The sequence below is a fragment of the Drosophila sechellia genome, chromosome 3L (assembly GCF_004382195.2).
Source record: "Drosophila sechellia strain sech25 chromosome 3L, ASM438219v1, whole genome shotgun sequence".
Classification (NCBI taxonomy): Eukaryota; Metazoa; Arthropoda; class Insecta; order Diptera; family Drosophilidae; genus Drosophila; species Drosophila sechellia.
In genome coordinates, this window is record NC_045951.1 from 7609902 (window position 1) to 7635279 (window position 25378).

Below are 25378 nucleotides of genomic sequence, written 5' to 3' on the forward strand. Positions count from 1 at the left end.
TTCTCATTGCAAATCCTTTGGCCAACATTTTATTTAATTTAAACTGTTATTTTCAGGTAACATTTATTGATTTCCACTTCGTTGGTTAAATGAAAAGCGATATCTATTTATCTCGCTTAAATATGAAAATTCATTTTCTATCTGACTGAACTTAATTGAATATTCAGTTGATTTCATTTGTAATCTATAAATATTTTCAATTTTGGCAATGTTATTAAAGGAGTTATTTTTAGACTACTATTTTCAAAATATATACATTTTGCTTTAGGGTATATGAGGTTCGGCTTTTCTGCCCCATTCCTTAGACTTTCTCAGGGATAACTTTTGCCAGTTTTCTCGCTCTGTTGTGGCAACTTTTGTTGCGGCTGCTTTTTGGGGACTTATTCTTCGGGCCTGGAACTTGCGACCTACAACCTACGACCTGCAGTGTTCACTTCGCTTGGCCAATTACGGTTTTAAGTCCTGCTGGCTTCTCGCCGTCGTCCTGTCTTTTTCTCCGACTTGAAATTTTGCTTTCGTTTTGCCCATGCTTTTGTGTTTCCCCCCTGCCACAGATTGCCCCGTCTTCCCCTTGGCAGGCGTCGCATTGCAGTGGCCTCTTGGCCAGGTCGAATGCACCTGCTCCTGCACCTGTTTGTTGCCCTTTTGCGGCTGAATGTTTAGTGTCTCGGGGGCCATTTATAGTTACGCTCGACTTCACCGCGCGGCTACTTCATTTGCCACGTGAGCGATGTACCTTATTGATTTCCGAGACTTAATTTGCTTGCCTTTTTGCCGACCATTTTTAACTACAGCTATTACTCATACGCCACGTTCGCCATGACCGTCTTAAGCATTCGTAGCATACTTGTAGGCTGAATAAGTAATAGGTAATCTTTAAAATATTTAATAATTAATCTTTCTTCTGGGTGTATATGCAGTCATTTGTTTCCTATCGAAGTCAATGCCTGGAACATTGCCAATATGTGAAATTACTAAGTTCATTCCCGCGATCTTGCTGAAAGCGATTTAAACATTTGCAACCATAATCAGGGAAATCGGGGGAATGACCCCTCCCTGTGGGAATTAAAAAATGGTGAAGGTCGCGGTGGGTGTGCTATGCTAATGATGTTTACGATTATAGAAAGTCATCTCTTAGGTAATGCCTCACAAACAATCGATGCCAAAGAAAGTTGTGCACAACCCACACCCTCAGGAATTTGATTCTGATTTTCATTCGATTTTGCCATAAAGTCAAGCTAATTAGTAAATTGCTTTGTTTTGGTCTAATATATTGTTGTTCCGCCAGCTGCGGCACTTCAATTGGTTTTCAATCGGGAAATTTTCTCTAGACTTACACTAATAATACAAAACATAGACTAAGCTCCTTTTTAAAAAATAAATCGTCCGATTTTGTTCGTACGGATTTTAAAGATGTTAAATACTTGTTTAGCATATTTGACTATATTTAAAACAAATAAGAAATGGGGGAATATAATTTATAAGAACAACGATGATAAATACTTATTATCTATGTCTGTGTTAAGAGAATTTATGCATATAATATAAGAATATATTTCTAACTAGACCAAAAGTATCTATTTGTGTGCCCACGACTGTCTTGCGATGTGCTGCATCACAAACCTATTGAACTAGTCCGATGGCAAATGACTTAATGTACAAATACATGTTTAAATGCCATCTAAATTGCGAAATTGCGAAGCTTGTTATAATTATTATAAAACACACACAAAATCTATTACCAGAACAGCCATAACAACACCGACGGCTGGAACAACAAATTACAGCGACATATGGGGTGGGCCAATCCCAATCCGATGATTGTGTTACGTTACGGGCACGGGTTTTATAAAGAGGGGCGGGCAGGTCAGGCCCATAAATGTTCCGTAGATGTCGCATCCATCGACTAATCTGCTCGGCAAAAATCGTCAAAAATTTTCACAAATTGCCCTTTTGTCATGACAAACTCAATCCCCCTTTTATGTTGCTGTATCTATAGATTGTGTATCTGTAATCCGCGTATCTCTGTTCATTTGTATCTTGTACAAAATTTAAAGCCGTATTTGGTCAAAAAGTGAAAAGAATCACATCCGTCAAAGAAATGTGTTGGTTTTTATTTGGGCTTGCTTTGATTTTGTTTTTTAATTTGCAACCGGAAGCGGAGAGTAATTAATTTCAAAATACGAATGCTGCGAAAATTTGTTGGCATGCTTCCACCGTTTTTAAGGCGTTGCCGATATGGGAGAATGATTTGTTAAATGAAAGAGAAATACATAAACAAATAAGAAAGGACTAAAGCAAAATGTATGTGTAGGTTGGATAAAAAACGAAAGATTTTCAGCTTATAAAGATTTTTAGTTCAAATATACTGAATAATTAAATGCAGGTAGTGAGATGTTTCAAGGTGGTTAGCAGTACCTTTGGATAACCACTGAAAATACATCCCCTCTACGGAAACAAGTCTGCAAATCAACCCACCCAGCATAAGATCTCGAAGCGCCTCAAGGAAATAACATGCAAAGACATTTTTCGACCCACAGCCCCAATACCTTATATACAAGCGTCAATGCAAAGATAAACAATCGAAAACATCGCCCAGTTTTAACGCCACTGTAACTGCAGTTGGTGCACTGCGAAAAAAACTTTGAATTATGCTTAGAGCATTTATTAAAAATTGTATAAGTTAAATTTCATAATCACGAAACGTTTCAGATGTAATAACTATATTTTAAATGCTGCAGTTTGCCGTATTTATTGAATTCCTAACAGGAAGCCCGATTCTTTGAACAGTGTGCCTACTACGTCACAACTGTCATTGGCTATTGACTAGAATTTGTGTTGAGCTGAGCTGATCCCACGGGGCGAAGCTTTTGGCTATATAAGCGTCGACTACTATCGTTTCCAAGTTTAATTTGCTCAGAGCAGAAAACGCGAGTGGACGTCTATCAGAAAACGCGATAAGTGGAAAGTAAATACGAACTAGCGTTGCTGTTGGCCCTGTCCTAAGGAATAAACTATCACAAAATGGCTCTGGTGCCAGCTACAAACAATACGGATTGGGATTACTGGGATTACCGTCGTCGTCTGTGGCGCGATTGGGATTTGAACGACTGGGACTTGCCGTACTGGAAGCGATCACTATCTCGCGTTGGATCCGCACCCGATCTAAGTCGGGTGATTGTCGGAAAGGATGGTTTCGAGGCCAATGTGGATGTGCACTTGTTCAAGCCCTACGAGATTAGCGTGAAGACCTCGGGAGACACTGTGGTCGTGGAGGCCAAGCACGAGAAGCGACGGGATGGTGACACCTTCGTGGGTCGCCACATCGTCAAGCGGTTCGTCCTGCCGCGAGGATACTATCCTAACGATGTGCGATCGGAACTGTCGTCCGATGGCATACTCACCGTCAAGTGTCCGCCGTATTTGACCAACGAGCGGAGTGTGTACGTCCGCCAAGTGGGTCCATCGTATCTAAGCATCAAGAACTAATCCCAGTCTATAGCATCGCAACTCCGTGTTTTGTTCTTAGTTACTTTCTGTTGGAGCTAAAATTAAGACAAAAGTAATGCACATATTTTTAAGACTAGAATTGGACTCTTTTTGTAATTAACAAAGCAACGTTTGTTTAGTTAAATAAAATAAAAGTTTAATTTATTAATAATGAATTCAGACGACCTTATTTGGCAGTGGTTTCATTCCTTTTCCCAACCGCCAGCGGATGTGTTCAGCTCGACTCGAAGCTTTAAAACAATGGCCAAGAAAATGTCAACCTAAATTGCTTCATGTCGTACAAAAAAGAAAAAGTCATCGTTTGACCAAACAAAAGTACCCGCTCGAATATAGTCTGTATCTTCCGAGTATTTTTACCCAGACTATCTTTCATATGGGTAAACACTACGCCCTCGAGCGATTTCCGTAATTTGCCAACTAAGGTTAACTTCAAATGTACATGGGCCAATAAACGACAACAGCTTTGAGCCAAAACCTACACGGAAAAGTTACACACGTGCACCACATGGAAGTAGCCAGAAAATAGAGCTGGAAAAATTAATCTAGTTTAAATTGACCATACAAAGTAACGAGAGTCACACGCCCACAATATTTGTAAAAAAGAGTGGGCGATCGTCACACTTGTATTCTAGAGGACAGAGCGTTAAAGAAGTGTATTTTTCGAAAAATTATCTTCTAAATATAGATATTGTTGAGCAAGGAGAAATTCGAAAGAAAATACTTGAATAGCAGCAGGTGCCCGGAAAAATTTGTTTAAAAAGAGAAGAGAAGGCATCTTTTTTGGCAAGGGTGATCTTTATACAACAAAGAATTGTTTGAGCACAAACAACTTTTCTCTGATCTCTTTCTTTTCCTTAACATAAAGCGACGGGCGAGAGATACCCTCTAATTACATTTGAAAATAAAAAAAAAGAAATTTTGGAACGGCATGAAATTTATACCTACATTCAATGAATTTTTATCTAAAAAACCGTCAAAACAAAAGATAGTGTTATCAACGCTCTGAGTAACCGTTTATTAGCAGAAATATTAGTAAAACACTAAGACTTGCAAAAAAGCATTTACTCATTTATTTAATTTCTAAATAAACACCAACACGAGAAAACAAAGTCACGTCAATCTGCGACCCAATAAAGTGGCCAATTATGTGTAACCTCTAAATGTTTTCAGTTCTTTTAGCGAAATCGATTTGTCACTCAAAATGCAATTCATCAATGAAAAATTCGGACAAAGGGAATTGAGTTTCCTATCCGAGTAGTGGGGATCGGGCGGCGTAAACGTAGATAGTTACTTATATATATATATATATACGTATATGTATAGAATAACATGTTTGCTCGGCTAACCAAATAAGTCGAAGAGTAACACACCTACGCTGGATTTCTATTGTATTTAATTTCGTTTAATTAAAATCCATTTACAATATGGCGAGCAGTTGCAGCGGCGCATTTGATTTCGATTGCGAGTTTAATTGATGTAATGTCAGCTTGTATAGTTGAATAACATAATTTAACTCTTAAGTTTAATTATCATTCGAAAATGCTGTATACCCTACCGAACGAGTATATTTGGCTTGGCTCGGCTATCGCTCTATGAAAACACCTGATAAATGATCAGTCGTCGGTTTTGCCTGTGACCGAAACGTTGTTCGCCGTTGTTAATATTAAAAATTTTACGGTATTCAAAAAATAATTATCTTAACATTGTTTACATCAAACATACATTAAATGTGTTGAACATGGTAACTGCACAGTTAATTGACTTTAAAAAAAAGTAAAATTAGATACAATTATTAACATCTGTTACTCATAATAATTCCGAGTATGATTGCGATTATTTTTTCATTAATTAAGCGTGTACTTTTAGGCAGACACTTAAATGCAAGTTGGTGACAAGCCCCCAATGGAGACACTTGATTAAACAAAACGTTTACGTTAGGCTAATGTTTTTAAGTGATCTAATAATTTACTTGTTTATATAACGATTCTAAATGGGCCAAGACAGAATGGCATCGTCAGTGATTGTTTTTTACGCGCTTATGTGTATCGGATTCTCCAAAGGTGAGTTGTGAATCTATTACAACATAAATTTATTTGTTTAAATTTATTGAAAAACCATTAATGGTGTGAAAAACAATAAACGTTAAATTGGCAGTTCATAATATACTTTATTTGAATTGCATTGATTCTTAATGAATTTATTTTACAGCTTCGTTAAATGATATTCCCGAAATCACCCCCGCAATAGATAACAATTTATCTTTTCAATATGACAATACCAGCTCGAGTCCTCCACGGATTAAAAATGGTAAGGCGTCCGTGTCGAACTTCGCCGAAGTGCCGAAAATATTTTTCTTGTGACCTATTATTCCTGCAAGGACAACTACAAACTCAACCGTGCCGAAGAAAATGCAATCTATTGCTCAAATGGGATCTGGCTTGGTAGGAAACCCATTTGCACAAAGATTCGTAAAGGAAAAACGCATCCGAAGAAGCAAAAGAAAGTAATGACTTTTTGGAAACTGATCTGTTGATCATAAGATACATTAATAAATCTTTCTTTATTGTAGAGATGTGGGATTAATAATGGCGGTTGTGCTCATCTATGCAACAGATCAACTCATAAATGCGAATGCTATGAGGGTTATACCCTGAATACCACCGATCTCATAAGCTGTAATGGTAGGTACATACATATTTTTAATAAATGTATCTTAAAGATACACTGACACACTCTGTATCTTCTGTTTCAGATATCGATGAGTGTAAGGAATCGAATGGCGGCTGCTCTCAAGATTGCTACAACTTTCCTGGTGATTTCATATGCACCTGTAATAGTGGTTTTATAATAGACGAGAGTGATGAAAAAACTTGCTTGGGTAAGTTCTAAAAACTTTACATTGAAATTTATGAACAAAATATTAATAAGCTCTAAAGTAAATTTACTTATCCCCTTCTAGACATTGATGAGTGCGCCGATGCCAAACTTTCTTGGGACTGTACGGCTGGCTGCGAGAACCGAAATGGAACATACAAATGCCTTCCGTCACTGGTGGGCACACCGAAGGCGAAGGTTTCTCCCCGGGTGAAATAGTGTGCAGGTCCGGATTTAAGCTGTCCGCCGATGGCAGTGAGTGTCAGGATATTAACGAATGCGATTTGGAGGATATAGATTCAGTTTCTGGGCGAGTGACTTACCCTTACTGTGAGCACAAGTGTGAGAATACAATAGGTTCATATATTTGCCATTGCCCCGAAGGATATCATCTACTCGAGGATCGTCATAGTTGTATTTTGGATGGCTCCGAATTACCGCCATCGAAAGACCCGCCAGTCAGAGAGTAAACACCAAGGACAACCCAAGCACCCAATATACCTTCAAACGATATATGCCCTCTGTTTAAGAGTCCAGCCAACGGAAAGGCTTCTTGCAATAAGTATCTCCAAAATGGCTTCAACTACACTGGTTGCAATATTACCTGCAACGCGGGTTATATTCTGCAGGGTTCACAATTCGCGAGTTGTGGACACACCGGTCTTTGGTCCAGTCCAGAAGCCAAGTGCGTGGGTAAGTACAAATCAATGAATACAATTGAAGTTAAAGCTATAGGATTTTTAAAGACTCATTATGTATTTGGTATTGCATCATATTTCTAGAATCCCTCGCATGGAGCTGTCCAGTTTTGACACCTCCACGCAATGGACGTTTCTATCCTGCCAGCTGCAATAATGGCCCATCCAAATCACACGCGATTTGCGAGCTGTTATGTGATCGTGGCTATTTGCCCGCCTCGGACTTACAGCTCGTTTGTACGACACCATGGGGCTGGCTCCAAAGAAGATGGCAGGCTGTGCCACAATATGCGTTTCAGCAATCAGTAAGTCTGAATAACCTAACTATAACACATACTCGTATGTTACCTATACGCATTTGATTTTTTAGGTGAAACAGGACGAGGGCTGCGTGAAGATCGTCCACCCTTAACCGGATTATTCCACTAAGCTGTTTATTAATTTTAACTTATAAAACGCCGCTCCCTTAAATCATAAAAATAAATTTAACCTATACTACTGCATTGAAGCATGCATTTTGTTTTATACTGACTATCAGTCTTAACGTATCTCGTTGTATCTTGACCAACCAAATCCTAACCGACCAGCAATAATACTTTTTACTCCTGCCGATCAATATGTATCTTTACATTGGTGTGTGTAAAAATCAATGAAGATGTAAAATGTTTGACATGTAGAACAGATTTATGATATTATCCGCTGTAGACAAAAGTTGTAAGCTACGGTACAGAAAAATTTCGGCTTTCAGCTTACAAAAAAATTTAAATGATGGTTCTTGCTTGTTATTCGGATGTTTTAGCATCTTCATCCTAGATCAGTCTCATTTCGTTTTTCTTTTGCAGTGGATTTCTACATAACAGTGGATCTACATAACATATTAGCCTTATTTACCACCTTGTCTTAAAAACTTACCTTATTATTTTGCCTACTTTTGGGACGACTTTTTATGATTGAGAAAAAACACATCTAAAAATAGAAATAAGTATATTGGAACATTTTATGTCGGAAGTGAAGACATGGTATAAATATGGTTAATTGCTTCAGCTTTTGTAAGCTCTTGTAATATTACATCAGCTTAAATTTCGGGGTTATCTGTTAACGTGCTCAGACCGAGTGAACTCTGAACTTGAAACAGTGATAAACCTACTCATAGATAAACCATTATAAGTGGATTCCACAATGTAAGTCACCTATATTTCAGGAAAACGTATTACCATTTAAAAGGCAAAATCCGACAAAAAATTCAGGTGAGTGTAACGATTGGACTAATTGATTCCAGTCAATCTGATGTGGACTGCAAGTATGAAAAAAACAAGAGTAGCGCGTGCCAGGCCCACTTGGAGCTATTCACTACTGAAATAATTGCCCTGAAATGCCGTTGAACTCGTTTGGTTAGAACCTGTCATTAGAAAAACACAGCCCAGATTATTCAGTATGATTTTTTGCAAAACAAAGCGAATCTAAAACTAGCTGAAATAATGTTTTGTTAATGTGGACCCCAGCAGAGGGGCAAGTCTTAGCTGATAATATTTCCGAAATACAGTGAAACATGCGAAAAGGAAGTGCGTTGGGTTCTTTAACAGTATGAAAACATTGTTTACAATATTATACTGAATCTATAGAAAACTGTGCCTAAGTTTCGGTTGCCAGGAACACAGCTCTATAACATTCAGAACAGGTTTTTCGAATCAGGCGTTCCTTTTTTCGTATTTTGAATTATGGATGCTCGACTGTATTTAAGACTCAATATTTAGATTTGATCGGCTAGACGACGGCTTCTGTAATGAAGCTGAATACTGAAATGGGATTTTAGTCCCATCGAGACTGGGCACTGATAACCCTGCAGCCGCAGAGCCAAAGCCGCGATTGGACCGCATGTGGATGCCGTTCCAAGATCATTCACTCGCCCGATTGCACGCGATATTATTTGTATTATTTACTGGTTTCAGTTCGGATTGATTTTCGTTTTGGCTCAGCTATGGGGCCTATCGAAAAGTCTATTTAAGCGCGCGATTCACAGAGAAATTAAATCAGTTTTAATTCGTGTGCTGAGCGGATCGTTCGCCATCGGTTTTGTTGTATTATCAGTGGAGAAACCCGAGAATCTTGTGAAAATGTACCAGCGGCAGGTCTCCTTTGATAAGGTTTGTTGCTTCGGCGAGAGTCCTCTGTGCACCCGGTATAGAAAGTGATCCGTAAAATAGCTAATAAATTATAAACAATAACAAGTTTATTATTCTGCGTTCTCAGCATGAACTTGTCCAACCTTTGAGGAAAAAAATGCAAATAAATATCATTTTATTATTTTGATTAAAATGAGAAAGCGGATCTGTAATCTATAAAACCTGTCATGGAATTGGGTTAGTTCGCAATAGTTCTAGACAAAGAAATACAGAGTGCTTTCTGGGAAACAAGTAGTTTATTATTGTGTTTGTTAGAGTAAAACCTGAATTAAGATGTCAGCATATATTGGATGTAGAAACAGGACAGTTTTATAAGATATATAAATACATATATGTACTTTAAGAATAAATAATTCAGCCCTGATAGAAGACCTTGTTATGGCACAAGATCTTGCAAAGCATACTGCTTGGTAAACCTTCCCACAGATACATCACACCAAGTTCTAGGCCGAGTCCTTGGCAATATGCGCTGATTGCCATTGCGGTCGGACCTAAACCTTCAACATGGGGGTTCAAGTCAAAACACAAACAACCTCAATGATGCAGATCTGAGGCAAGTACTACAATTACAGTTCGTTGGCTCATATAAGGCTTCGGTTAAATGATAATGCGATTTGGGCCCTGGTAGCCTCTGTAATAGGAGATTTGCTGATAGGCTTTGCCTAGCCATAAAAGCAGGGTGTTAATGGCGAGAAATATATTCAGTATTAATTGGTTTTGCTTGATTGCTCGTTAAGCCCAGGTCACTCGGAGTCAATCTGTCAAATTTCCAATGATGCAATGACTGTTTTCCCAAACAGCAAAAATTATAAACAGTAAATATTTTTAAAATATATCAATATATTACAGCCAACGCGCGTAGAGGATTCGGCTTACATAGTCGAGGGTGTAGATATTAAGGAAGCCAGGAACACCTGTCTTCTGTTTTCGCCCAAGGATTCCTCGTTGTCCAGCGGAGCTTTGGCCAACATTTTGGCCATCTTCAAGAAGCATGACATAAACCTGGTGCATATTGAGTCGCGATCCTCGCTGCGTGTTCCCGGATACGAGTTTTTCGTGGAGGCCGATGGAAAATCTGGAGCCTTGGGCAAAGCCATCGAGGATGTGAAGGAGCAGTGTAGCTACTTTAACATCATTTCGCGTGACTACAAGGATAATGCCACGGCTGTCCCCTGGTTCCCGCGGCGTATACGCGATCTGGATCGTTTCGCCAATCAGATTCTGAGCTACGGATCTGAGCTGGATGCCGATCATCCTGGTTTTACCGATCCGGAATACCGCAAGCGTCGCAAGTACTTCGCCGACATTGCCTACAACTACAAGCATGGCGAGCCCTTGCCCCATGTGGATTACACCAAGGAGGAGATCGAGACCTGGGGTATTATCTTCAGGAATCTTACGAAGCTCTATAAGACCCACGCCTGTCGTGAGTACAACCACGTATTCCCCTTGCTGGTGGACAACTGTGGATTCCGAGAGGACAACATTCCCCAACTGGAGGATGTATCCAACTTCTTGAGGGGTTAGTTCGATTACTGCCTATTAGATAGAATTCGTAACATTGAGAATTGCTGCACTTCAGATTGTACAGGTTTTACTCTGCGTCCAGTGGCTGGACTACTCAGCTCTCGGGATTTCCTGGCTGGCCTGGCCTTCCGCGTCTTCCACTCCACTCAGTATATCCGTCATCCCAGCAAGCCCATGTACACGCCGGAACCAGATGTCTGCCACGAGCTGATGGGCCACGTGCCGCTTTTTGCAGATCCAGCATTTGCCCAATTCAGTCAGGAGATCGGTTTAGCTTCCCTAGGAGCACCCGATGATTACATTGAGAAACTGTCCACCGTAAATGGCTCTTTGCTCTAAACTAATAGGACAACTTTGTGATGCGTGAATTCTTTCCAGATCTTCTGGTTCACTGTTGAGTACGGCTTGTGCCGCCAGGAGGGTGAGTTGAAGGCGTACGGAGCTGGTCTGCTGTCCTCCTACGGAGAACTAGAGTATTGCCTCACGGACAAGCCGCAGCTGAAGGACTTTGAGCCGGAGGTCACTGGCGTCACTAAGTATCCCATTACTCAGTTCCAGCCTCTGTACTATGTGGCCGATAGTTTTGAAACCGCCAAGGAGAAGACCATGTAAGTTATTAGGCCTAAACATATCTAAAGAAAGTGTTTAATAATTTTAATTACTTTTAGTAAATTTGCGAACTCGATTCCTCGACCCTTTGGTGTTCGCTACAATGCCTATACTCAGAGTGTTGAGGTTCTCGACTCGAAGCCCCAGATTTCGAATCTGATGGACAACATTAACTCCGAGTTCCAGATTCTCCAGAATGCCGTTGCCAAGCTGCGCGTCTGAGTATAATTTTTTTTACTTTTTTTCTCTTTACTTACTATTAAGATTGAATCAAATAATAAATACCATTCAATTAAGTTTTTGTAACTGTTTTTGTTTTGCTTTATTACAACTCTGTATCGATAATGTTCTGGTTTTTCTTGTTTGGTTAGCATGTTCAATTACATTTTGTTGTTAAGCTCTTTTGAAAAACATATAAACAGTTATGTACAAAATGGGTCTACATTATCCTCATCGTACGCGTATTTACAGACTTAAGCAAGTGCTAACGACTCGTCCTATAGGTATGTACAAATCTTAAACATTGAGATAACTAAAATTATTAAGGTAGTTGTAGTTGAGTTTAAGATAGTTTGTTTCCATTTACAAGTCCTAAGTTTAAAGCATTTGGCTCTTTATCAGCTGCAGATCGAAGCATATTCGAACGAACTTTTCCAACAGTAAAATGGTAATGCAGGGGAAATTGGAATAACGATTGAACTAATTGCATTTCAGCTGTCAGAAAAGATCGGGCCTAAAGAAAACTTATGGGAATATCTTCACAGCAAAATAAATGTCAGTTGCAATCTCAACCTGAGTTTTGAGTTATACATACAGAATAACACTAAATCGTACGATAAATATCATTTTTGACCTCAATGACGAAGCCCAGTCTTGAAAATAATATGGAATTGAATTAGCTTTGCTCAACTCGTTCGCTTGTTAGTCGCTTCTCAGTATATTAGAATACAAATAACTTAGGATTAGGCTTTAAGGTTCGATTTCGTATCAGAGATCCCTGTTTGCGCCTCGATGGCACTTACTGGATAAGGCTAACCTATGGAAACGATGGGTTCTTGCTACAAACTGCAACAATTTAAAACCTACTTACAATGAATTTTTTTTGAGAACTTTTCTATAGTACACCTATGTTATATACAACGCATGAAGGGAGCGGGGTGGGACAATACTCAGTCTGTTGAGATCTACAACTAGCTCTGGGCTTCCGATAGAGGAGGTTCGATAAAGAGGGCCAGAGGCCAAACTTGATAATACACGGATATGTTGGTATATGGGTTGCCTGGAGTTCTACAATTCTATCTTTTCCTATCGCTACAGAGAGTTATATACAGTGGGTATGCGCTATTGACTACTGCCTGGGGCTGTGTGAGGCGAGTTGAATAGATTCTGTGATTGCTCTTGGGACATTTGGTATGGCAATATTTCCAGATCGTTTGGCAACTGGTTTTGGTTCTGATTCTGACTGTTGAGAAAGGGATTCGAACTGAAGAAGCTGTTTGACTGCTGTTGATGCTGCTGCAGGATTTGTTGTTGTTGCTGCTGCTGTTGCTGCTGCACCAGATTGCTGCCGGAAGTGTGCATCATCTTGTTGTCCTCGCTCTGCGTTTCGGAGCCATCATCGCTGATGCCCATGTGAAAGTTGATCGAAGGACTCGATTCGGTGGCCATCTGCATGTAGGACAACAGCGAGTCCTCGTTGTTATTTTGCGGGGGATTCGAACTGCGATTGTTGTTGTTCTGGTTGCCATTATTCAGATTACTACCCCCATTGTAGCTTTGATTGTTGTTATTGCTGCTGGAGTTGAAGGGATTAATGGTGGATTGCGAGCCCAGTGAGTGCAGGGGGGACAGATTGAGGAAGGCGTCTATATCATCGATATCCTCACGCAGTAAAATATCATTTTGTTGCTGCAGCTGCAACTGTTGCTGCTGCTGTTGGTGCTGTTGTTGCTGCTGTTGCTGCTGCTGTTGCTGCTGCTGTTGTTGCTGCTGTTGTTGCTGCTGTTGTTGCTGCTGCTGCTGATGTTGCTGCTGGTTATGTTGCTGCAACTGTGAGTGGCTCTGATGTTGCTGCTGCAGATTGTGCTGGTGCTGCGTGTGCAGATTCTGCTGCTGCTGCATCATCATCTGCTGATCCTGCTGGTTAAGCATCTGCTCCGAGTTCAGGGCAAATCCATACTGATTGAATTGTGGCTGCACGGCATTGCTGCCGGTGAAATTCAGTCCCCGTTGGCCACCTGCTCCCAAATTACCCACCGCTGCTGCTGTCATGTTGCCAGGTGCGAATCCCATCGACATCATGGGCTGCAGATATGTGTAGCGGGATAGAAGGAGCTGCTCTGAGACGATCCTCAGCTCATTCTGTTGCTGGAGGATCAGTTTTTGCAGTTCGTCGTGCTTCCGCTGCAATTGATCCTGCAACTGACTCTGTGTTGGCGTCATAACCACCGTATCGGGCAGCATATCCGTTTGTGACTGCACCGGAAGTGGGGAAAGCACTGGCGCCACCGGAAACGGAGCGATCACTGGCTGCATGGGAATGGCGGTGAGATATTGCGGCGGCTCCAGAAATGTGGGTGCCACCAGTTGAGGATTAGCAAGCGGATAGGCGGGTTGGGGAAACTGACACGCATTTTCAGCCATTATTTGTGTGGGCGCAATCGGCAGGAGAGGCACCATTTTCGGAGTACCCACTGTATGTTGCAGCTGCTGTTGCAGTTGCTGGTGCTGCTGATGTGGCTGCTGCTGGTTCTGATGCTGCTGCTGTTGCTGCATGTGATGATGTGACTGACTGTGATGATTTTCTCGATGGTGTTCACGGTGATGCGATCGCTGCCGTTGGCTTTGCTAGGAAATTATAAGGACCAAATTCAAACAATTTCGCTAATGATCAATAATCTATATGGATACTCACCGAACTGACGTGCGTCATCATGGACTGCCGGCTGGTGACTGAATCCGTCGACATGGACGTTGAATCCGAGTCATTCCCCCGGTTGTTGTAGAAGTAGCACTTTCGCTTAGCCTTCGGCGATATTCCTGTGGAGCTGATATTGCCATAACTCGAGGCGGGACGCGATGTCTTCAGGGGATTTATTTGGCATGATCCCGACGGTTGGACAGCCGACGCTGACCACATGGGCGACGAGTCCACGGCGGGAGAAGTGGCTGCTGTTTCATTGCCCAAACTGGCCAGACTATTTCCGAGCAATGTGCTATCCAGATTTTGGCTGCTCAGCTCGAAATCCCTCAGTGTTGTGGTGGCAGATGCGGATTTGCTGCTAGTTCCCGTGGAGGCTATTACCTTACTGCTCCCATTGTTGGTGGTGTTGTTGCTATTTACGGATTTTTGGCACTCCTTTCGACTATCCTTCAGAACCTCGGCATAGCTGACAACCTTATGGGTGCAGACCACGTAGTCCGGTTTGGAATTGAACTGGTGGTAGCTCACATAGTAGTCCGTTTGCAACCATATCCACTGTTGGCCTTTCGTGAGGAATCGGTAGTAGCAAGACTTGCCCTCACCCGTTTGCCTTACTGGAATAATTAACGGCTTTATATTTACGCATAGCTTATGTTTGCTTTACGAAACTTACGCTCTTCATGGCACGCCACAATACTGTCCAGATCATCAAAGTGGTAATAATCATAGCCGGATGTCCCCAGAACCTCGAAGGGCATATAGCCAATGATCGGCGGTGCCCGGTGATCCAGAAACAAAAACTTCCACTCCATGCTGTGTTTCGAGGTGAACTCATTACTTGTGGGATCAATAATGCTCATTTCCCTGATCAGTTGGGGATTCTGTACGCGTCCGGTGCCCACGAAAACCATCTTTTTGTCCACCTCTGCATTGGGATTCTGCTGGAAGATGCGCGGCAGCACCGCAGGCTGTCCATTTGAGCCATTCGGAACCTCTGAACTGGAACCCGTCGAAGTATTGGTATCGTTACCTAAGGGATAAGCATCAGTGGAGGTGACCGAAACTCACTGCACGGCTACCTACGAAAGTAACCCACGAATTTGACCAACTCGTAGGCATTGGCATCCACTTTCTCCATCCCGCCGCGTCTCAAATGGGTGTAGAATGTGATCTGGTTACTGGAACTTATGTCCGTCTGTCTGGGCTCGATTACCGGTGTGGGATTCATAAAGATGTTCAGCAGCGCCTCATGGTCCATTTCGTAGGCCAGGTCATATATGGTCATGTTGTACAAATCTTGCTGAAAAACGAAATAGGTGTGTAAGAACTGAGTTTCAAATAAAACAAATATTTACTTTTGTCCTTTACTTTGGATATCTCAAAAATATAATATTAAATCCCACTACTTTCATTTTGTATATTATATATACTTCACAGTTGCATAAGATTCACTCCCAAAAAGTCATAATAGATTAGAAAAAACTTCGTATTAACAATTTATTGACAGATTAACTTTTAATTTTTAAGCTATCCACATTGCTTTGAATTTTGCTTCTCAGTTTATTTAGTGCTTGTTATGAGCATTTATCCGCTGTAAATAATATTAGTAATCTTCTCTGATATTTTCCTAACTTGGCCACTATTGTATTTCTGGCAAATATGATCAATTGCTCTGAGTTTCGATAAGTAAAAGTCCCTCTCCTCTGTCATTATCGAAATATATTCACAGTAATTCCGCAACTCCTCAATAGAACCTTCATTTACGGGTTCTGTTGTTGCCTTATCTGTTTGAGCAGGGGCTTCTTCGGTGGCTTTAGTTTGGGAATTTGACTCATGCACTTGATTTTCCGGCTCTGTTCTTGCCTTATCTGTTTGAGCAGAGGATTCTTCGGTGGGTTTAGTCTGGGGTTTTGACTTATTCACTGACTTGCGTTTCTTGGCTTCCATGGGAGGCGAGCCAAGTCCCATCATTGCTCCATTCCGAGCGATCAGAGGATCATATTCTCTACTCTCATAGTTGGCATCGAAGAACTTGCGAAACCACTGGAGGAACTCGAAGTTATCCTGGAATCGACCCTTGACCAGCCGGTCGATGGGTATGATCTTTTCCACATCAACTTTGTTGAAACATCCCTGTAAAAGCTTGAAATTTTGGATGTACTCATACTCTACGTTTGTGCGAAACTTGACTCGCTGCATCGGGATCGACTGGGCAAAGAGTATGTCCATTAACTGGCAGTATGCCGCTCCGGTGCACAACTCTTCGACCTTGAAAAACTGCGATTTTAGCGTATTGTTCACCCAGGATAGCATTTCCCCCCGCGAAGGATTGCTCGACGAATTGTTAGTGTAGAGAACATTCACGACTGATGTTTTTGATTTCTTAGACATTTTGTACGAAAAATTTAATGTTATCTGTTGAATAATGTTTCGGACTACTGACGATTATTCTGATTTGCCGAACCGGTATAAGTTTCTCTAAGCATACTAAAATGATTTTTTTCTCACTATGTTCTTAGATTTATAACCTACTGATTTGAAAGTTTTCATTGTGTTTTGTTTTGGCTTGTATTTTTTCTAACTTACCGGCAGATAGCCCAGCTGGGAGGTAATACTTTCCGAGGCGTAGAAGATGGAGCCCATGCTGCTGAAGACCATCATGAAACCATCGAGAGACTCCAGCATGAGGTGAGTGTATTCGTCGTTACTGAGGAACGCAGGCTTCCAGTCCTGTTGTATTTCGAAAACCTTGGAGCGGTCGGTGGCCTCTGATATCAAACATTTGAGAGTTGAAAGAGATAGCAGTGGTAATGCAGTAAGCCTACCATTATGATTCTTCAGGAAGGCTATCGTGGACTTCAGGACCGTGGACTTATCCATCTTTCTGCTGGAGGTGGATATCAAGGCGCTCAGATCGTTGACCAGCGAGTTAAACTGATCCCGTCGCTTCTTCTCGCTGAGATTACGCGATTTCCTGCAAAGGAAGCTACGAGTTAAAAATAATCAATAGGATGCATTTACGGTTAACAACGTCACACTTTCAATGGTCGTAAGGATATCACAATGAAGAGGGTTTGCCACCCCCCAGGTGAGTGCGTTCGCGACCCACGTGTGCCGAGTCCATTGAGGCATTGTCTGGCGTTGATTAGCCACATATGCCCATATGCTATCGCCATCCCGGATTTTTCTAAGGATATGGAGCACAAGGGTTGTGTGCCCTTTGTCGCTTTCAATTCACTGCGCTACAGTTAACTTTTCCATCCTGCCATTGACATTTGCATGTCACTAACTGTTTGATGAGCTGAGTTTCGGGATTATTGCTATTGTCAGTTTTTGAGTATAGCAGGGTCATGGTAGTTTATGAAAAGTTGGGTAGGTCTTTTCAAAATAATTTTTAATTTAATTGAACGTAAAAGTTAAACAATACGAAAATGTAACAGCTAAGTAAAATGGTATAGCATTGTATATCATGTTTAAGTTTATCCAAAAGAAACAAAAAATTTATTTTTTAAATGCTCGTAAAGTTACTCTGGCCCCCTAATCCAAATAATGTTTGAAGGAGTAATATAAAGCAAATGCGTTGCTTAATTCTATCCATTGGATTGCCGCATCATAGGGCGTCATCTAACTATTATTCTCTGCGTCATGAAAAATATGAACTACGTTGTTAGGAAAGAATTATGGTTATTTTTCAAGGTGTAATAAACCAGGCTGAATACAGACGGCAATAAGTTTGCAATTATAAATAACACTCTCTTATTATGAACCATGATTTTTTGCCACCCTGGAAATTCGATAACTAATTTCTTTCATTTAATGTTGTGCGATAAGTTCCCAGAATTTTCCAGATACTTTCTACTATTGAGCTACGTCATCAGGTGAAATTAATTATTGCACGAGCTAATCGAATTCACACTCAGATTACAATTCATTGAGGTTGGCCGCAGGAAAAACGGATCAAGGAATTGAGTTACCACAAGTTGGCTTCCATTGATGGAATCCGAGGGTGTGAGCCATCAAAATTTGCAGGTGGGGAGGTAGGGATTTTTTTGACGACAGCAGTGGAATCTTAATACAGTTATTCATCGGATGAAATAATAAATAAGGGGGGACATTTCACTTTCACCTAGTGGAAAATTTGCCAGTACGCCATATACACGTCTATTCTTTTACTTCTTGTCAACTGTCACTTGCAGATGGCCCACGGATTTGTGCTATCATCTAACGAATACATGAGTGTGAGTACTAAATGTCTAGTGAATTTACCTTTTTGTATCATCCTTGTCGTCGCTCTCGTCGTCCATTTTTGGGTCTGTAGGATAGTCCACTTCAAGGCGCACAATTTTTAAACAAGTGCCGGAAAAAATGGGAAAGGGGGCAAACGAGAAGAACCGAAGAAAGTTCGAAACTTCCACTTCTTTTGAAGATTTGCTCACAAATGCCACAAATTAGTTACACGCTCACATAATTTTGTTCATATGTGCTCTTGTCTTTGGTCTAAAGTTCAGGTAATGTTCACGCAGCAATTGATTTCCATATGCTCAATATGCCACATTTTGAATAACTGCAAAGGGTTGGTGTGTTAGCGTAATTGATTATTTTCCGTGATTTTTTTTTTTAAGTTTTTCTTCTTTATTTCTTCCGACGCGTTTTTTATTCCGAAAGCTATTGCCAAACGCCGCGCTGTGCCAGCAACAAGTGCAGTTGTGGTTCTGTTTCGGTTTCGGTTTCGCCAAGTGCCAGCATCCTTTTCCGAATCGGGTATCGCCAGGTTATGTAATTGAATAAGCTGCGCCTGCGCAGGCTCCCCAATTGGAGGCCCCGTGGCCAATTTGCCAGTTGGCCGTGCCAATCAATGTTGCACATTTGCAACCCCTGAAATGTATGCTACGCTATTTTGTCATGTTACAAAATGCGTTCACTGAATGCCATAACAACCACTGCCCGGTGGTTGGAGGAAGTAGGTTGCACGGAATGGGTGGGTTTGCTTAACCGAGGAGTGTGAGTGGGGCAGCTGCCAGCCAATTGCCTGGCTGCAGCGGGAATTTGAGTGCGGATGCTGGGTCTGTTTTCCAGCTAAAAATAAGCTGACACACACGCTTGCGATTGCATAAGACCCCGTATTCGCCTGACTGTCTATTGATTTCCTTTTTAATTCCACGCTTTTCAATCATTTCCTGCACCTTAAGCCATCCTCCTTAACACACGCAAAATTATTCAATGTTAATTGACGGTCCAGCATTTAAGGGGCTTCGGCGAAAAGCAATTTCTTGCCAAACAACAACTTGAAAAGTTTTCAGCAAATGTCAAAGGTTCTGCAAGCCTGTTAAATGCATTCGACCAGTTGGAAGGGGTTAAGACTGGATTCCCTGAAAGCCGGTGACGTTCTAGCTGGAACTCATTTAAAGCTGGCTCATTGACGAAAAATCTGTGTTTAATTAAAATGTGCAAAGCAGCTTAAAATTACCCAGCTTTACATCTGCCGTGCCCGTTGTAATTAATCCGTTTACCTCCGTTTGACCAAGGGACACAAAGTGCAGCTCATAATTTCCCACATGTATACATGTGGGCTGGCGAGCATTTTAAATACACATCAAAGGCCGAAAAGCGTCCCGTTCCTTTTGGCCAAGTGTTGCTGGTTAACCGTAAGTAGCTGTTGGCCCAGACCCAGACTTCAAATGCTGCCAGATAATTGCCAATGACTCGCTTAATGGTTCGTGTTGCAATTAGTGCGGTTGGTTTGGTTTGTCGCAAAGTGCAAAAAAGCAGCCGAGAAAAGGGTTAAGATGGAGACATATAGAGAGGGTGTCAGGTATTATTATTCAGTTAGCTTTGGCCCGAGGAATGTGGTCCAATTACAACTCAATTATAAACTCGGGAATTATTGGGTCAAAGAAAAGAGATACGTTGCCACAATACAGCTTAAATAATCTTTAAAAAGCCCAAACTGCCTCTTGTTGCTATAAAATGTTTATAAGCCTCAAGTCGAAAGACAATCAATCACTTTCTAAAATAAAGACTCCATTAATATCAATCCAATATGATTGAATTATTGATCTAAACTTGCTGAGTAAGTAACTCTTCTAAAAAAAACATTAGTGACTTCTAAATAGATCTGAAGTATGTTACTTATGAAAATGTAAGTACAACACCTTTCGACTGATTCTACTATCGTTCACCTCAGCTTTTCCAATCTCTGTTGGCCTTCACCCCAGCGAATTGAACTGCACTAAACAGCTTTAAAGCCAACATCAAATTCTACACAGTATGTGATATAGAGTAGAAGCATCATCTATTGCAAATAGAAGCTGATGTATGATGTATCAAACATTTGGCATTGACCACATTGTTGTGGAAGTGTGTTCTATTGAATATCTAAATGCACATTTGCAATGCGGAAGCCAGTTGGTCGGAGTGGAGGAAAAAGCACAGAAAGCCGGTTGGAGTGTCAGGTTTACTCAACCCAGGCGAAGATCGTTGACTGACCTACTCACGACGTCGAGAGATATAGTGGCCATATCTCTGCCCCTCTCTCTAATCGGCAGTCGCCCCGTCTCGCTCACTTGCACTCTCTAGCCATTGCTGTCTCGCTTTGGCGCACTGGAAACGGGGAACTAACGTCATTTGATTGCATTTGTAAAGCTTCGCTCAGTTACAGAAATTATCGCATACTACCGATGTGTGGGTTACCTATATATGTGCACCCCATATTCCTCCCTCTCTCACTCTCTCTCTCTGTCTCTGGATTTCTTTGTCAGTGAACTTGAGCTTTTGCTTGGCATTGCTAATTGCATTGCGATTACAACATAGTGCCCGTGTGTGAGTGATAATACCCAATACTCATACGACATGTTGTACAGCTTTGCTTCCTCGCCTTCTATTTCTCTTCCCGCAAAACTTGTAATACTTTTCGTTGCGCTCTAGCGTTTGTTGTCTTAAACTTGACTTAATTAAATTGTTCACTATTATTTTATTTTTACCTCTAGTCATTCATTGATTTATTTCGACGGCGTTCGTTCCCCCTTATTTTACCGAGACGGGACTTAATTACAATCTACCAATTCCGAGTTCATCGTTAATAGTGTTCAAGGGGTATACTTCTATGTGGTTTTCCAGCATGGAGTCGTTGTTCTATAAACAGAACCCTAAACGGATCTTGGATTTTCCTTTCCCTAAACGTTTAACAATCTAATAATAAAGTGACGGATCTTAATCATTAGCAGTCTGCTTAATATCATCATCAGTTCATCAGATAATTCGATCTTTATAATGATTTAATATGTTTAGATTGAAATTGAATAATATTGTCACATTTTAAGGGAATCGCAAAGGGGAAATTTTTAATGACTTCTATTTAGTACCGATTAAATTCAGAGTAATTAGAAACTAGTTCGATTTCACTTAAGTGGACAAAAACTCACTATACCAATACAAAATTCAATAAAATCATTAGTTTAAACGTATTCAGTCCAAAGTTTTCCTTTCTTAATGTGATTCCTTTTGCTATAATTGAATTGTCTCTAGTTTTTGGTAATTACAAATTTAAGTGTATTAAAAAAAAAAAAAATAGACCTGGAGTAGTTGTCAATCAGTTGCTTATCTCACCGTATCAACAACTAGCCATATTTGCTCTAAGTGAAAATGAAGTATACGCTCTTGAAGCCCAAGCGAAAAGGTCCAGAAATTGCAGCTGACTGCAGATTTAATTAAGAAGCGTTTCGTAATTTTGCCCCATTTATTTAAGTAAATGCAAAAACAAGAATCGAAGTTGTATCACTTGTTATGTTTAAAACCTTTTTGCATGTGCCTATAGTTTTTTAGTTGTCAATTGAAATAACTTTTACTGAGAGCGTGTGCGACTACCGCATGATCGTACACCGCTGCACAAATGCACACGCGCACTCACACCATCGCAGCAGCACACACGCACACAGACACACTGGCGCACACAGATACTCGTGGCAGTCAAACGCTGACGATGACGTTTCAAAAACTCAAAAAGACGCCACATCCGAGACCTGAGACTTGTCAGCCAACAATAAAAAGTGCAACAAAAATTAAAATAAAACAAATGGAAACAGTTGGGTTGCAAAGCGACTAACAAATTACCTAGCTAGTTTCAGCCACTGGAAATTCTTGTAATTCTAATCTAACAAACAATATTATTTATCTTGAATTCAACGGAATGAAAAAAGTGTACTGTTTAAAATATCCAATCAATCTGATAATAGCTAACAAAACAATATATAATCAACTTTCATAGGAAACAAACGGAACAACTCCATTAAAAATTCAAATACACCATTAAAATACCTCTCCAAAATATTAAGACATTTTAAAAAAATTAAAATTTATATTATATGTATGTGTTGAAAAAATCCCTCTCACAGGTAGTTTGTTTTCAAATTTTTTGGTTGAATGCACTTTTGTTTTAGGCGAGAAGTATCTCCACTCGTTTCACTCGTATCTCATCCTTGGGTTTCCCTTATCTTTTTGGCGCGGCATTTTTCTTCTGGTATTTTTGTCACTGCGGATGTTCTACCTAATGCACTTTTGTTTTTTGCTTCACTTTTGCTTTGCACACTTCACAATTTTGACGCAGCTGATTTGTAATTTAAGCTTTTGAATCTGGCGCAAAACTTTGGTTAAAGTAGTTAAATATACTTCGAAATTAAATATTAGCTACATTAGTTTGGATGCACTTGTTTAATTAAATAAAACTTTATCACTTTAATATTTAACTAAGATTAATTTTTAGCTTGTGAAAACTCTTATTTGTATTGTATTGCAACATCGCTGATATTTATTTTTAACTACACTTTTTTATTTGGCTTTTTAAAAACGCCCATTATTATTTCAACTATTTATTTTTATCCATATATTCCCTTTGGCGGCTTATTCACATTTGTTTTTCCTCTGCTTTTCACTTTGTTTCTTCAAGAATTATTCCACAGTTGTTCCTGTTTTTATGGCCCGAGTGTTTTAAAAGTTACATAATAACTTTTCCCCTTTCTGCTTTGCGCTTTTTTTATACTTCTCACCGGCTTGCACTTAGTGACATATATACGCCAATATATAGAAAACGATATCCAATAACAAAAACACTGCAATTTCTTTTATTGTAAAAGTATGGTAAAGACAATCAATTTTTTGGCAATATCAGCAGAAACAAGGGAGAAAGCTACAATTTTATGAAGCGCAAAGACGGAGACAAACAAAAATATTAATCCAAATCCGAAACAGAACCGAAAAGGCGAAAAGTGTGTAATTTGCGATCGAGTTACAGGCAGAGACAATATCGACGGCAGACGGCTTGACTTTGCTTCGGATCGGCCAAATACTTGCGATATAAAACAATAACTGCGCGCTCAAAAAAAACAAAACCCCGGGAGAAAATGCGAATGAACCGAAAACCCGAATCGGAAAATTGAAGAGAGAGATACGCTCGTTGACGCTGCGCTTGCTGGACTCAAACTGAACAAATGCACGAGAACTGCAAGTTCTAAGCTGGCGAAAATAAAAACTACAAACGCAAAAAGCCCGCGGATAAACGAAAAACCGCGAAATGCATCGAAATACAAAGATACGAAACCGAATCGGTGCGGGAGAGGAGTCGGTCTACAAGTCTGTTGTAATGCCTTTTGCCGGCCGGGGCGTATACGCGATATGTGCAAGCATTCCGAGCTCTACCTGACTGACTGATTGAGCCCCGCCACTCGGCTATTATTTAATATGCTCTCCCCACTCAGAACCCGCCATATCACTCAATTGCACCGATCGTAAACCTTAGTTGTTGTGTCGAGTCGAGTCTTTATCTATCGCTCTATCAAACTATCAGCACACTCAGGGCCACTCTGCTTAGAGGGTCTCTCTCGGATCTGATAGTATAGCTTTTCTATATAGTTTTTTCTATAGTTTTCTTTCAACCTTTCTGTTTGTTGTCCGATATTCCGCGTGTTTCTGGCATTCCGTCTGGAGATTACAGATATAAGGATCTCTCGGGGGTCTCGCAGGGGTGATTCAACGGGTTTTGTTTGTCCGCGACTTAAGTTCAAGGTCTGTGGCAGGGGTGAGTTTTTGACTATAGGTCGGCATAGACTGAAACTAGGTAGCTGGTGCAACATACCCTAACTATCTCTTGAGCCAATACAAGCAAGAAGATTAATCTATGAAGCTTCATGTTAATAAATTTACATTAACAGATCATATGTGCATTTCATGCAACGTGAGGCGAAAAGGGTGTGAAAAAAAAATATATTTGAAATGATAAGAGAAGTTAAACATCATTTAAAGTTAATACTAAACAAAATGTTTTAAGATAAGATAGAATTTTTAATAATTAAATTGTCTGGAAAGATGATATAAGAACTTTCAGTTTTTGTTAATCCACACTAATTATTCTCGAAGCAACTACGGCATTAGCTTTTTAACACCCTTCTTGGGGATCAGATTAATTTCCACAGCAGCCGTTATGCCGACAGGCTTATGGCCCACCCGAACCGAACTATCCTAGCTGATCCCATCTCTCTCCGAAGACTGAAGAGGGTACACCCCAGCGATCTCCTTACCCGGAGGATAACATAACATATTACATTTTCTTTTGTACTTTATAATTAAGATACCACTTGGTCTCATTTATCTTTATCACACATTAGGTTAAGTTCAGAGGAATTACTGAACGATTCCTTTTGAAATCTTAATAAATAGAATTAGTTACTCCAAAAAAAAAAAAGCTTTTTAATGCTAACTCAATTTTCTATAAATATTTCATGTATAAAGTAGGTTTAGTATGAATTCTATAGTGAATCACGATTCTTAACTTTGATTCCATTCTCGTATTTTATCTTCAAAATCAATACAATTGGAATTCAGCTCCGAATCTAGCACTACGACCTCACTTTCTGCAAAGGTAGCACAGAAAACTAATAATTCTGATTCTTATTCTATGGTTGCCTAATCGCGAACCGCTTGCACCAGAAATTCGATATTTATTAGATGCTTACGTAACATTTCAGCACTCGATTTGCAATTTACAAGATTTTCTCGATTTGATT

The 25378-nt window shown here is 40.3% G+C and overlaps 5 protein-coding genes across 9 annotated transcripts; 3 read left to right on the top strand and 2 right to left on the bottom strand.

Annotated features, from left to right (window-relative positions):
• The first annotated feature begins 2900 nt into the window (after window positions 1-2900).
• Window positions 2901-3594, top strand: LOC6604772 (heat shock protein 27). The gene has a single exon (XM_002029589.2). It carries the CDS (start codon window positions 3025-3027, stop codon window positions 3487-3489), a length of 465 nt encoding a protein of 154 aa, XP_002029625.1. The 5' UTR covers window positions 2901-3024; the 3' UTR covers window positions 3490-3594.
• Window positions 3595-3698: 104 nt separating this feature from the next.
• Window positions 3699-7590, top strand: LOC6604775 (signal peptide, CUB and EGF-like domain-containing protein 2). Its single transcript, XM_002029590.2, is given in 10 exon segments — window positions 3699-5187; window positions 5377-5570; window positions 5719-5828; window positions 5831-6013; window positions 6080-6191; window positions 6263-6388; window positions 6470-6565; window positions 6568-7077; window positions 7167-7387; window positions 7453-7590. Coding segments are annotated over 9 exon segments (1470 nt in total). The 5' UTR covers window positions 3699-5187; window positions 5377-5500; the 3' UTR covers window positions 7495-7590.
• Window positions 7591-9113: 1523 nt separating this feature from the next.
• On the top strand, window positions 9114-11707 carry LOC6604776 (protein henna). The gene is made up of 5 exons (XM_002029591.2): window positions 9114-9226; window positions 10115-10787; window positions 10848-11110; window positions 11171-11400; window positions 11461-11707. The coding sequence occupies exons 1-5, from the start codon at window positions 9197-9199 to the stop codon at window positions 11621-11623; spliced, it is 1359 nt and encodes a 452-aa protein (XP_002029627.1). The 5' UTR covers window positions 9114-9196; the 3' UTR covers window positions 11624-11707.
• On the bottom strand, window positions 11694-24021 carry LOC6604777 (circadian locomoter output cycles protein kaput). 5 transcript variants are annotated; one of them, XM_032718223.1, is made up of 8 exons: window positions 23666-24021; window positions 18591-18888; window positions 17150-17310; window positions 16911-17092; window positions 15408-15624; window positions 14998-15354; window positions 14316-14938; window positions 12743-14248 (listed from the first exon to the last, which is right to left on the bottom strand). In XM_032718223.1, the coding sequence occupies exons 2-8, from the start codon at window positions 18626-18628 to the stop codon at window positions 12743-12745; spliced, it is 3084 nt and encodes a 1027-aa protein (XP_032574114.1). In that variant the 5' UTR covers window positions 18629-18888; window positions 23666-24021. The 5 variants fall into 5 exon arrangements, with proteins under 5 accessions (XP_032574115.1, XP_032574117.1, XP_032574114.1 ...); XM_032718225.1 differs by lacking the exon at window positions 23666-24021 and adding an exon at window positions 22713-23104 and having other exon boundaries at window positions 17150-17298; XM_002029592.2 differs by lacking the exon at window positions 23666-24021 and adding an exon at window positions 22713-23104.
• Window positions 15808-16827, bottom strand: LOC116801022 (microtubule-associated protein RP/EB family member 1). The gene has a single exon (XM_032718227.1). The coding sequence runs from the start codon at window positions 16713-16715 to the stop codon at window positions 15909-15911; it is 807 nt and encodes a 268-aa protein (XP_032574118.1). The 5' UTR covers window positions 16716-16827; the 3' UTR covers window positions 15808-15908.
• Window positions 24022-25378: the final 1357 nt, after the last annotated feature.

Excerpts from the sequence above, each read along its gene's own strand:
- LOC116801022 (XM_032718227.1), bottom strand. The coding sequence starts at position 16,715 with ATGTCTAAGAAATCAAAAACATCAGTCGTGAATGTTCTCTACACTAAC.
- LOC6604777 (XM_032718224.1), bottom strand. The coding sequence starts at position 18,628 with ATGGACGACGAGAGCGACGACAAGGATGATACAAAAAG. Across the intron at positions 17,093-17,149 it reads CTTCCTGAAGAATCATAATG|AGGCCACCGACCGCTCCAAG; the intron begins GTAGGCTTACTG and ends GTTTGATATCAG. Across the intron at positions 14,249-14,315 it reads TGATGACGCACGTCAGTTCG|CAAAGCCAACGGCAGCGATC; the intron begins GTGAGTATCCAT and ends ATAATTTCCTAG.
- LOC6604776 (XM_002029591.2), top strand. The coding sequence starts at position 9,197 with ATGTACCAGCGGCAGGTCTCCTTTGATAAG. Across the intron at positions 9,227-10,114 it reads GGCAGGTCTCCTTTGATAAG|CCAACGCGCGTAGAGGATTC; the intron begins GTTTGTTGCTTC and ends AATATATTACAG. Across the intron at positions 10,788-10,847 it reads TGTATCCAACTTCTTGAGGG|ATTGTACAGGTTTTACTCTG; the intron begins GTTAGTTCGATT and ends GCTGCACTTCAG.
- LOC6604772 (XM_002029589.2), top strand. The coding sequence starts at position 3,025 with ATGGCTCTGGTGCCAGCTACAAACAATACGGATTGGGATTACTGGGAT.